The following is a 13,498-nucleotide window of genomic DNA, read 5'->3' as shown; positions in this document are numbered from 1 at the left end:
GACAGAGGGAGTGTAGGACCAAACCTGAACTGGCAGTGGGGCAGCTGTTAGCGCTGCCACTCCTCACCACTGCCAATAGTACAGTGCATACAACTGAGGGCACCACTGCTGAATTACATGGATAAATGAAATGTCAGCAGCTCAGACCATGATATGGGTGAATCAGGCTCTGCTGCAATCCTTCATTGTGCTATCTAGGAGAGTAGTCTATACCTTGGCCATCACATTTCTCTCATGCTGGTTCAGAAAAATAGTGCTAACAAGAACCATCTCTAAAGCAGCAGTCACCACCACAGTTTCAATCATTACATGATCGGGGCCATGTTAAGCACAGTCTCATCACCGTCACACCAAATGTAAACACATATTAAAGGCCACATTTGCTCTTGCCAAATGGATCTCATTTAACTTCAATAGGCCTATGAGATTTGTACAATCATTTGCCACAATGACAGGTGGCATTAGTTTTGTCTGAAAACGAAAGCACCACATACCAATTTCAAAGCTGCCGTCAATAACACCAACCAAAGAAGAAGGGATATCAAATCTTCTTTCTATTTGGGTGATGGTACTTTTCAGATAACTTCCTGACAATGCTTTAGCGAAGTAAACAAAGGATAATGCGCCAAGAAATATCTGTGAGAGAAGTCGATGGTAATTAAGATCATACTATAACAAATATTTTGTTGTATTAATTGAATTAAATGATTTTTAAAATATATATACTTTTATTATTATTATTATAAGTGATTTTTCCTTGTGTTTGTGAAAGCTGCTGGACTGACAATCTTCTGTTTACCCACAGTTCATGGACAGTAGCAGTTCAAATTTCCTTCACTGTCCGACAACACTGCTATTATCTCTAGCAGGAGACAACAAAATGACAAAGCAAACCCTGTCTCTAGGGCCAGAGGGATAATTCAGCCTCCTGTAGAAGCAATTACTGTCAATTTTGATGGATTTTTTTTTCATATGGACACTTATTCACTAGGGAATAGACCAAAGCTGCCCGGGGGGAGGGTAAGTGGGGCAGGGGCAGGGTCCTTCGGGGGGGGGTAAGTGGGGCCCCTGGAGCAGGGTCCTTCACTTGCTCCAGGGGTCCCGGAAAACTCTCACAGGGTCTGGGCCCCCGGAGCTTCTTCCGCTCCAGGTCTTTGGCGGCAGGGGGTCCTTCCACCCCTGGGCGGAAGGACCCCCGCCACTGAATTACCGCCGAAGCAGGACCCGCCGAAGTGCCGGGTCTTTGGCAGTAATTCGGCGGCAAGGGGACCCCACCGCAGGTCTTTGTGGCACTTTGGTGGCGGGACCCTCCACCGCCGAATTGCTGCCAAAGCGGGGGGCCCCCACCGCCGAAGACCCCAGGCCCCCGAATCCTCTGGGTGGCCCAGGAATAGACTGACAGTAGCAACCCATTTCATATAGGGGACCAGCCCTCCAATAATTTTAAAACCCTTATCCTGAAAGTTGTTCTTACTGAAGTCACTGGGACCCAGGACAGGAGAATCTCCTACTGTGGAGGAACTTGCAGAACAGGGGCTTTAAACAACCTAACCTGGACAGGATGTTAACCAATGAGCCTGAGACAAAAGGTGCTGCATCCCTTTATTAATCCCCAGAGCCATCCTCAAACCTTCATTTTAAAATGCTTTATATGAAAAATGTCCTTTGTAGAACGATCCTTCCCCCATCAAATCTCCTGTCATCTAGTAACTTCAGTATATATTTGTTTTTCTCTTATGTCTGCGTGGCAGGGTATATAAACCCCACACTGGGATAGAAGAGGGTTAAGGAGCAGTTCTAGGCCCAAGTGGTCTCATCCCACTGCACCTCCAGAGCCTGCTCCATCAGGAGGAGGAGTTTAAAAGCAAGCCAGACAGCTCAGAAAGGGGACAGGGATAGCAAGTGGTAACACTATCTGAGAGTGCCCAAGTAAGAGTACAGTGGGAGCTGTTGCTGCAGAGAAGGGGAGTCCACAAGCAACAGGTACCCAAGGCCCCAGAAGAGGACCAGATTAAAGATCCTTAAGGAGTAAAGAACCCCCCACTTTAGCTTTTCTTGGATTGTTTGTGACAATATGACCATGCACTGAGGTGAGAAAGTAAATGGTAGGAAGTGGTCAAGAGAGGAAACATCAGAGAACGCCTGGGTGTTTGGTATTACTGCCTCTCACAGAGCCCTGGGTCAGAGCCTTGCAGAGAGGGCGGGCCTGGGCTCCCCTGCCAACCAGCAAGAAGGGTGACATAACCCTTCTGCCTCCTTGAGGTAAGAGAGATAAAGACATTGTAAGCCCTGAAGTAAGGTTGTGAGGTATTCATGGGCCTGGAGCTGAGCCGAGCCAGAATCTCTTTCTGGGGGATGGTGCACTTCTACACTTTGTCAGACAAAAGGGGTGGACTTCAATAGAGACCTGGGCGGAGGGATGAGTTACTTCCTGCCAGAAGAGAGACCACCACTGTGCTGGAGTGACAACTGGGATGGGGACACTAGAAATGGCGGAGATTTATGACCTAGGAACCTAGCCATTACGTGGTACCATGAGTAAGGCCAGCCCTAACACAGACTAGATTTCTGTGTACTGTATCTGTTAAATGGAAACTCCCCACATCTCTTTTTGCACAGCTAGTTATTTTCAGTCGGATGCAATCAGCTCCTGAATAGAGTGAAATGCTGTGTTTTTTCTAATGGAGGCCACACATAGTTTTTTCACTCTCAAAAAAAGGCTGTGCTGACTGTACATATGTGGCTTTTCTTTGTGTAGGAAAAAACCCATAGCAATGATGCACGTTACAATGTATCACACACACCAAGGGCCACACGCTCCCCCATGCTGTGCATTTATGACTATCTTGAGTGCAATTACACAAAACGGGATAAATCAAGAGCTCCATAGGAACAGTTCCCTCCTAGTACATAATTTGGTCTATTGATTGTAGAATTGGTATTAAAGTTTAATGCAAACTTCCGCATTGCACTTTCTAATTTCCCATTGTCACTCTTGCATTGCTTTCCAGCACGGGCTGCTACCCGCGGAAATCTCCCAAGTGCCTGCCATAATTTAAATAAAACTTTCCCCACTTTGAACAGTATTTCCCACCAGGAGGACTTTCAGAAAGCTTTCCAAGGAAAATAAGCATAACTGTCCTTTTCCTTTGTGTGCACATTCATGACTTTGGATTTTATATGGTCATATAAAAACATGAATATTTTCAGGGGTAGATGATGTAATGAAAATAGGACTTCAAACGTCTTCGTTTTCAGACATATTTTGATGTCAGTTTTCTTAAATGTCTTGGAACTTCCCAATAGGGAACCTGACATCAGGAGGTAGCAAAAATGCTCCTGGATTACACTGGAAATGTGGAAATGCCCAGGATGTTCCATCCTTCTCCAGCTCACCTCCAAACATAGATAAAGTTGGATGTTGACCTCATCATAAATCAGCTGGTGCTTTTTTTGGTAAGTAAACCTAAGTGCAAAGTTTGTGAAAGGCTGGCCATTTACAAAACCAATTTGCCAAATCTCCTCATTATTCAGGTTTTCTAGAGGTTAACTGATCCAGCTTTCCAGGTCCAGAAGCATGAAAGCAGCAAAATTTCCAAACAGGACTAATTGTTTGAGCTCTAATATTAGTGTATTTTGGAGGCAATAAGCTGATTCCTGAGTGGCTGAACTGTGACTGAAGGTTTATTCAATGAGGGAATCAGATTATTGTGGAGCAGAGAGAGGGGCAATGATCTTATTGCTGTTATAATGCAGCTTTAATTAATACCACTTGTATTTAATTTCTAAGCAACAGCAGCCCAGTTTTCAGCCATCAGTGGATATCTGTGTGGTGGTACATAAGACCAATGGAAATATTCAGGAGTTTGTGTTGTCAAAGTTGTCATTTTATTCTGTACAAGGTTACCAGAAGCATTGTATCACAGAGCAGATTATCTGTTATGGGCTGTTATTTACAGGCCCCAATCTCATTGAAATCAATGGGACTCTTTCTATGGATCTTGGCTCAGATTGTAACTGGAAACAATGCACTGTAACAATGGAAAACCAAAGGGAATAAAGAATGTGAAGGGGAGCAAGAATTAGGCAAAGCCAAAGATATTCTGATTCAGATTGGGACCACATATACCTCAGTGAACTCAACTCACACCACAGCAGAAGCCAATCCCTGGAGTGTAGATTGCAAGAAAAGACCAGCTGCATGAAAAAGTAACTGATCTTCTACCGCCCGCTTGTGCAGGGCTGGATTTCCAGAATGATATTGTAACGTGAATGTGTTGTGACATTATCACATTGCAATGCTACATTACAAGTCTGAGGCTGCTGAAGTTGAACTCACAAGAGAGCGCTCTCATTCAAGCATAGCAATTTTGGGTGGGCTCAGAGTTTGATGAGAACTAAAAAAAAAATAAAAAAACAAACCACACACACATTACTGTTGGCTTTCAGGGCTCTCTCATTCATAGTACCACAAATCAAAATTCATGTTTATTCAATCAGTAAAGTGTTCAAAATGTACGTAAAGTAGTAGGAATCATTTTTCAAATACCAGAAACCTATGTTACCAGGGCTGCCAATTAAAATTAAAAGACATTTACTGACCCCACACACTGGTACTACAAACATTTACTGTTCCAAAGGTTCTCAAACCAGGACCGGCTCTAGGCACCAGCAAACCAAGCACATTCTTGGAGTGGTACAATGGTTTTTTTTTAGTTTTTTTGCTTGGGGCGGCAAAATACCTAGAGCCGGCCCTGTCTCGAGCTGTGGTCCATGGATCACCAGTGGTCCACGAGCTCCATTCAGGTGGTCCGCAGATAGTTCCCTCTAAGGTGCGCGCCTGGGCAGCTGCACACGAGAGGATGCACGGCCACCCACTTAATTAGGTGCCTGGACCCTGGAGAAGATGCACATGTAAGGTGAGGTGGTGGCCTTGGGGGGAATAAAGGGTAGGTGGGAAGGGGTAGGGGGGTGAGAAAAGGGGGTGGGGAGAATTTGGGATGTGCAGCGCTGCGGTGGCCAGAGAAAGAGGCGACTTTCCCCAGCTCCAGGGCTGCGGCTGCCAGGGAGAGATGGCTCTCCTTCCCGGCGCCAGCTCAGGGCTGCTGTGGTGGGGGAAAGATCCCCCCCCCCTTTCCCAGCCAGAGCTCAGGAATTGCTGCAGTGGGGGAGAGAGGGAGAGACCCCCCCTCCTTCCCAGACCCAGCTCAGGGGCTGCCACAGCAGGGGAGAAAAGGCACATCCACCTGATTAGAAAGGCAATACTACTGATATCAAAATATTAGTTGTGCACTTTTATTTGTAGAACAAAAAACAATTCATTATTATTAAGGGTTTTTTTTTTTAATATAGCTCGTTTATCCAAAGCACTTTACAATAGTTAGATAATGGTACAAATGACATTTGGGAAGATCATCAAGTGTTCCGCAAAAAAAAAAAAAGTTTGAGAACCAGTGTACTATTCTATTGTTAACTCAGGGAAATACCATGAGCTGGTAACTGTGGGTAAATATTGGTTGTTAAAAGCAGCTACTGAACACACATTACACGTGAGCCTGAACCATAGCCCCAGAGTTGAACATCCCCAAAAGTTAGGACAATTTGAATCAGTGCCAGAACTTCATAAATTAGCTGCATCTATACCACTTTTACACTGAACGGAAAAAGGGTAATGTTCCAGTGAGAAATATACTGGGGAAAAACACACCCAGCAACAAAACTTCAGCCATTCAATGGTCTGTGCTGTAAAATTCAGAGCTCTTCCTTACCTTTATACCTCCACAGCATGTTTGTTTCTCCTTGGAAGCGGAAGATTCAGATTTAGATGAAGACCTGTCAATTGGCAGGATTATGGTTTTTGAGAACAACTGAGAATTTTCTTTTGTTGAATTCTCCATGATAATATTCCCTGTTTCTAATCTAGAAGACACCAAGAACATTTTAAATGGGTAAATTAGGGGCTCAGCACATAACATTAAAAACTGCTTCCTGTGCAGACAGCAATTACCAGTTTATAATCAAAACAGAAATGGGGAGTTAGAAGTTTACTTATGGAAATGTGCAATCAGATTACCTATACAAGAAAGATAAAATTACTATCATATACAATAAACCAACTGTGTTTTCATTCCCTCTCAGTGCTGCATAGATTTGATTTTGCTAGGCATTTGACCAAGCATTGCCAGTTGAGTAAATATTGCTCTTTAACTTCACATAGAGATCATTAGGTTTATAGATAAGCTCATTGTTTTAAGCGCCACCAAATTTTCTCTACCTCCTTGATACCAGTCAACTAGCACCGTGAAAAATTATGTGGCTTTAATTCGCTATGATAAATTTAGCTCCTTTGCCAGTTCAGATGGGACCATAAGTCTCAATAATCTTGTCAACGATTACAGGAAAAAAGCCTGAACTTGTGTCTTGGCAGGTAAAGAGAAGGAGGCAGATTAAAAACCAAATATTTTGTTTTCAAATATTAGTATCTCCACAATTCTTAAAACCATGCCTACATACCACTGTGCCTTGTTAATAATTTCAGTCCCTAAAGCGGTTTAGGAAATATTTTTAATCTCTTGTGCTGACCTTTAAGCAACCCTAGATTTCACAGAACAGAAAAGGTCAGCCAAAAACAGGGAAACGTTAAAGCTGCCATTCTTTTATAGAATCATAGAAATGCAGGGCTGGAAGGGATCTTGAGAAGTCATTGAGGCCAGCCCACAGTGCTATGGCAGGATCAAGTACACCTAGACCATCCTTGGCAGGTATTCGTCAAACCTGTTCTTAAACCTTCAATGATGGGGATTTCACAACTTGCCTTGGAAGCCTATTCTGGTGCTTAACTATCCTTATACTTAGAAGTTTTTTTCTTTATATCTAACCTAAATCTGCTTTACTGCAGATTAAGCCCAGATTAAATCCTACCTTCAGGGGACATGGAGAACAATTGATCACCATCTCATTTATAACAGCCCTTAACATATTTGAAAATTATTCTGAGGTGCGACCTCAGTCTTCTTTTCTCAAGACTATACAAGCCCAGTTTTTTAAACCTTTCATTATAGGCCAGGTTTTCAAAACCTTCTTTTTTGTCGCTCTCCTCTATCCACACTTTTCCTAAAGTGTAGTGCTTAGAATTGGACACAGTACGCCAGCTGAGGCCTCACCTGTACCTAGTTATGCAGGACAATTACCTCCCATGTCTTACTTATGATGCTTCTGTTGTAAGTACCCCCAGAATATTAGCCTTTTTCACAGCTGCATCATATTTTTGACTCTCATTCAATTTGTGATCCACGATAATCTCTATCCTTTTTCAGCAGTATTATCACCAAGCCAGTTATTCCCCATTTTGATTTTTCCTTGCTAAGTGAAGTTCTTTGCACTTGCCTATATTGAACAACTTCTTGTTGAATTCAGACCAATTCCCCAATTTGTCAAGGTCATTTAATGCTCATCCTGTCTACCAAAGTGCTTGCAACCCCTCCCAGCTTCGTGTCATCTGCAAATTTTATAAGCATGCTCTGCACTCCATTATCCAAGTTGTTAATGAAAATATTGAATAGTATCAGATCCAGAACTGACTCCACTAGATATACCTTTCCAGTTTGACACCACTTTTTGAGTACAGTCTTTCAACCTGCTGTGCATTCACTTTATAGTAATTTCATCTGGCCCACATTTCCCTAGTTTGCTTATGAGAATGTCATGTGGGACTGTGCCAAAATCTTTACCAAAATCAAGATATATTAACATGTACTGCTCCACCCCCTCATCCACTAGGCTCGTAACCCTGTCAAAGAAGGAAATTTGGTTGGTTTAGCATGATTTTTTCTTGACAAGTCTATGCTGGCTATTCCTTATATAGATATAGAGATGTGGATCTAAGATATAGATTGTCACAACTTTCCAGGGCATCTGTGGAATAAGTGGTTGTCTCGCGGGAAACGTAGGTGCCAATCGGATGTAGTGTTAGTCCATATTTAATTAGATGTACATCTTTACGCAAGTATTTGCTGAACGAATGGATGGAGCCCTTCACTCTGTCTGGAGTCTCAACCAAGTAGAAGGAGGCCATGAATGAGAAGTAGTATACTTTCATTGAGAGCATTGCATCATGCCAGTGGAAAAAAGAGCTGATGACCTGTGTTCACATGACAGGGTACTGAACTTTGTCACTCTGACCAAAGCCTGAGTAGGGCTTGGAAAATAAGTTTATTTTCTTGCTAGAACTCCTGTGTATCAGACAGGAAAGCTGATTCTGTGATTAGGGCACTAGCTTGGGACTCTTAAAAACTTGGGTTCAAATCCTGCTTTGCCACAAACTTACTGTGTGACTTTGGGCAAGTCAGTCCATATCTGCACATGGGCACTGTAGCTATGCCAACATAACCCCGTAGCAACAACACAGACTACAGTGATGGAATGGTTTTCCTGTTGCTGTAGGAAATCCATCTTCCCCGTCAATGGAGGCATTCCTCCATCAACTGACTTGTATCTACACTGGGGTTAGTTCGCCATATCTACGGCGCTCATGGGGTGTGGATTTTTCATACCCCTGAGCACAGTAGCTATGTCAGGTTAAGTGTGGACTTAAACTTCTATTATTCCTATTACACAGAGAACAGCCCTAGCTCACATGGTGGTGTGAAGAGAAACATTATACAGCGCGAGGTGCTCAAACACTATGGTGACGGGGGCCACATAAGCACACGTGATACATAGTACACCCAGGATGTGCAAACTATGGCCCAGGGGCTCCATCCGGCCCTTGAGCTCCCACCAGGGAGCAGGATCCAGGGCTTTTCCTGCTCTGGCACTCCAGCCGGGGAGAGGGGTCTGGGGCTTGCCCCACTCCATGCATGCTGTGTCTCTGCATGGCTCCTGGAAGCAGCAGCATGTCCCCTATCAGGCTCCTACACATAGGGGAAGGCAGGGGGCTCCAAACACTGTCCTTGCCCCTTCCCCTGCTCCAAGCACTGCCTCCACAGCCCCCATTGGCTGGCAACTACAGCCAATGGGAGCTGCCTGGCTGTGCCTCCATATAGAAGCCAGAGGGGGTACATGCCACTGCTTCCAGGAGCTGCTTGAGGTAAGCACCCACCAGAGACTGACCCCCTCCCATGCTCCAACCCCCTACCCCAGCCCTGATCCCCATCTCACCCTCCAAACCCCTTGGACCCAGCCCGGAGCACCCTCCTGCACTCCCAACCCCTCATCCCTAGCCCAACCCCAGAGTCTGCACCAGCCTGGAGCCCCCTCCCACACCCTGAACTCCTCAGTTCTGGCTCCGCCCCAGAACCCGCACCCACATATGGAGCCTTCTCCCATCCCAACCCCATTCATGGCTCACCATACAATTTCCATACCCAGATGTGACCCTCAGGCCAAAAAGTTTGCCCACCCCTGTAGTACACTGTGTCAGAACTAAACAACCTTTGGAGCACATGAAGCCTCCTGAGTCCCTCAGTCTGGAAGGGAATCTGGCAGACAACTTTAGCACTACCACTAAAAGAGGGTGAATTCCTCCACACTGCTACCAGAGGCACAGAAGATCTACAACCTATATTTCAGAGGGACCATGAAGTGGACTACATTCTGATAGAAAACAATCACTGAGAAATTTCAATAATACTCTGATCTCTTGGGATAGGCACATTTTCTAAGAACCTGCTCCCAGATGAGACGGCTGAGTGTTATCTTCTGAACATAATATATTAAAGATAAGACATGTTCATTTTAAGAGTTAAGATATGGACTAATTAAAGACTAAATTATCTATGGAAAAACTGAATATCACTGGCATCAGTGAGTACTGTTACAGGGCACCTATTTTACGGGAGTGAATGTATGTACGAGTGCCCAAATACTAAACTAATGGGTGCTTTAGCAATGGGTGTAACAATAAGACACCAAATGCATTTTGCTTGTGAATTATAAAAAAAGCCATCAAACCATTAGGCCTTAATTTCAGTCTCTGGTAAGGAAAGGCCATGCCTGGAATAGCAGGGTAGGCCCATTAACTATATCACCTGGAGAAGCTTTCACAACACCTTCCCATGCTGTGTTTCACTCCAGCTGGTGCTATCCATGCCTCACTTTACGAGTATCACAATAATCCCACATTAAAAATAAAAGATAACAGTAATGACACAAATTACTACTGGGAAGATGTTTATGTTGTCTTTTTCATTACTGTATAGTCCCAAACCCTTGAATAATAAGCTCTGACAGAGGCCTGATAACATGACTGTTTTGGATGACTATGACTCAGAACTTGGCACTCAGCAGTCTAGAAGTGCAAAACTACACCAAATTCTATTTTGTTGTACATTTCATTCCTGGTATTTTTACGTTTAAAAGTACAAAGCAAGGGATGTTAAGCATTATATTGAATAACTCCTTCCCCTAGAAATATATTGGGCCCTGATGTAACATTGAATTCAAGCCCTGTGTATTTTATATGGACATATATTTTGCAGGATATCTCCTGTCCATCGGAGGGCAACATCCTGAACATCTTTCTCAGCTTTCCTCAGTACTTATTCAGGGAAAATTTCCAGCCAGTGGAAGCTTGTCTGAGTAAGGAATGAGGTAAAAATGGAGATGTATGTGTGTGCATATATACTCACTCCCTGGTACAAAGATTTATTTTAAAACAGGCTATAAGGCAAGATCAACCCCTCAGATCTTCACGCTACAAAAACATAACACTTTCCGTCTATAGCAGTAACAATTATCTGCAGTACAAATATTAAAATACATTTTTTGTTTTGAAACCAAAACGACTATCTAAACCTTGAAAATAGGGCACTATGCAATCTAAAATATTAAGTCTTCAAAACAAATCATTGTATGGCATAGGTTATTGAGCCATAAACTGATTTGGGATGATCTGATACAACACAGTTCTTTAATGGTAACTGACACTGCTTAGACTTCTAGCAGAAGACACAAACAAGTTTCAACTGTGGAATCATTAAAACTACGCTATAGTATATCATAAAAACAGCGATAAACAGGTACACCTGCAGATTTATAAATAGTCATAGCTTTGTACAACCACACACTTGTAGAATTTTACTATTCTTTATGACAGAAAATAATCTAATATGTAAAATATAATCCCCTGACATTAAGACACACATTAAAATGGGTGAAATTACATTCTAACCTGCTCATTGATATTTCTTAGATAAACATAGAATGCATGCATCAATTATCTCTGCATGGAACTTTCATTTTTTCAAGAGGATCTCTTATCTGGAATAACAGAATATAATCCATACTTAGTCTTACCTAGTTTACACTATTCCTACAATCTTCCAAAATACTGTTTGTATATTCTGTTACAGTTAAGGTATTTGGTCCCTGAGATATAGGCAGTAGATAGTGTTGTGCAAATATACATGAAGTAAGTGTGACTAGTACAAGTGCTTCTGATGGCGGCCAGGTAGTGTTGATTTATCTTTCTCTGAGGCTGAATCATGTTTCATAATCATAATTACTAATAACAGCGCCACTTGGAATTCATATAGCACTTTAACATCTTTCAAATGGCATAAAGACATTAACTATTAACCACTGCCATTTCCTTGAATTTGGTTTATATTTAGCAGTTCTGAGTCATTTTGGGGCCATTTATGAGGGACTGAAAAAGAGTAGGAAATAGAAATCAACTAGCTATTGAAGTGGGCACCAAAAACTATACAGAGGTTCTACTGAGATAGATGGTGGGGGGGGGGATTGTTTTGTTTTTGTTGTGCTTTCATATATTTTACCACAGTTATGGCAAATCAGGAACTGCACAAACCCAGGGCATTTTGCCTTAAAATTGCTGTCAGTGGGACAATTTACATAAATAAAGCAGATGGGATGTGACCCTCTCTGATGTTCAAAGGAAAACAAAAGACTTTAGATGAATAGATTGAAGTGAAAAAAACAACTCTTGCACTTTTAATTAATCATTTTGTGGTTGAAACAGCCTGCTGAGCTTGGCTCAGCAGCGGGGCAGCTGTGTATTAGACATACATGGATGACTGATATTCTGTTTAATGGATTTACTGGCCATGGTATCTAGCAATTTCGCTTCCTTCCCCATGAGAGAGGAGGTTATAGCACTCACCCTCCTATTTTCACATGTCTCCCTCCAGCTGTCCAGGGTGCTATAATCCTTTTTATAATGTCCTTTTTCTTGAAGAGCAGAGAAATAGCACTCCTGCTAACCAAATTATGACACTCTGCTCCCTCACCCTCCCAGCTGGTGGAGATATAGTGCTGCACCCTGCTGTATGATCTGAAAAAGTGCATGTGTGTATGTGTGGAGAGGGTTGAGCAGACCAGACAATTCCTCAACTACCCCTGAAGAGATAGATACTCATTTCACTCTTCCAACACCAGACCTTGAGAAACCCTTTCCCTCCCACAAGATCCCTGAAGGTGCATCTAATTTGGCAATCAACTCCCTCTCATATTTATTACCATCCAATACAGAAGGGCATTAACTGGACTGGGGGGGTAGGGGGAGGGACTGTGCGCTTAACAAAATGAGCCCACCAGCCTGTGAAAAATGGATCTCAAGAAAGAGGAGAATTAAAACCATATCTTACCTGGCAGTAGCAATTCCAAAGGATGGTGTCTATCAATCTACAGTAGGTGTGTTCACACACACACACACAGAGCGCCCAGCCTGGAAGTGGCAAAAGTTTGAGGGAAAACCTCCTCCTACAAGCTACTCAGCCTAGAGAAGGTAAATCTTACACTGGAGGTAGAGAGAGAGAGAGAAACATAGGGGGTGGGTGAACTGCTGTCTTTTGTTCTGCTTGAGGGATCTGTGTGTTTGTCTCCCCCGCCCCCATACCCCACCTTGTCATTTTTTCCCTTTCTTCCCTCCTATAGATTGCACTAATCACACTGCCAAAGCAAAGACCATGGGTGTTGTGATCTCAAATCCTGGAAGAACAGTTAACTTCTTCCGTCCCTTTGGGATATTTTTCTTTGCAACTTGCTGAAGTTTGACATAAGCACATGATAATGCTTTTTAAAATAATAGTCCTGAGCTTCTTAATTGCCTGTTCCCAAGAAATAAAAGACTTAGGGGTGGGGGCAACTCGACAAAAGAGGAGAGAGTGGGGGCTGTAGGGAAGAAAGGGTACTCACAAAGCTTTCTCTTCCTACCCGGAGATTCTTTTACGTCAGCAGTTCGTGGTGGTGGTGGTGGTGGTTTGCATCTGAAGCTTTGAGACCATAGTATTTTAAAATATGCCCTACTTCCCTAAAAGCCCCTGAAGCAGAATCCCCTCATACGTGCACAAGAAGGGAGGGATGCATTAAAGTGACAGAAACTAATTTCATATGAGATCTTCCTTTCTTAGAACTTTGAGAGCTGGCAAGTGGCCTTTGCCAAAGGTAAGGAAACTTGTTCAACATGGGAGCTTCTGAAACCTTCCCCTCTGCTCCAGCCCTGTATTTTACTGAGCTTTAGGTTTTGCATGTTTAAATG

At 43.0% G+C, this 13,498-nt stretch overlaps 1 protein-coding gene across 3 annotated transcripts in view; it reads right to left on the bottom strand.

Annotated features, from left to right (window-relative positions):
* SLCO1C1 (solute carrier organic anion transporter family member 1C1) overlaps positions 1 to 13,243 on the bottom strand; it is a 48,271-nt gene extending 35,028 nt beyond the window's left edge. For 2 of the 3 annotated variants that reach the window (XM_050968642.1, XM_050968653.1), the window contains exons 1-3: positions 12,606 to 12,674; positions 5,769 to 5,919; positions 495 to 636 (exon numbers count right to left, since the gene is read on the bottom strand). In XM_050968642.1, coding sequence (XP_050824599.1) covers positions 495 to 636; positions 5,769 to 5,897 — 271 coding nt within the window. In that variant the 5' untranslated portion in view covers positions 5,898 to 5,919; positions 12,606 to 12,674. Of the gene's footprint in view, positions 1 to 494; positions 637 to 5,768; positions 5,920 to 12,605; positions 12,675 to 13,155 lie in introns of those variants that run through there. The other variant, XM_050968648.1, reaches the window with a different exon arrangement.
* Between the last annotated feature and the right edge of the window lie 255 nt (positions 13,244 to 13,498).

This window comes from Gopherus flavomarginatus, chromosome 1 (assembly GCF_025201925.1).
Source record: "Gopherus flavomarginatus isolate rGopFla2 chromosome 1, rGopFla2.mat.asm, whole genome shotgun sequence".
NCBI lineage: Eukaryota > Metazoa > Chordata > Testudines > Testudinidae > Gopherus > Gopherus flavomarginatus.
This window is presented reverse-complemented; position numbering and strand designations above follow the sequence as displayed.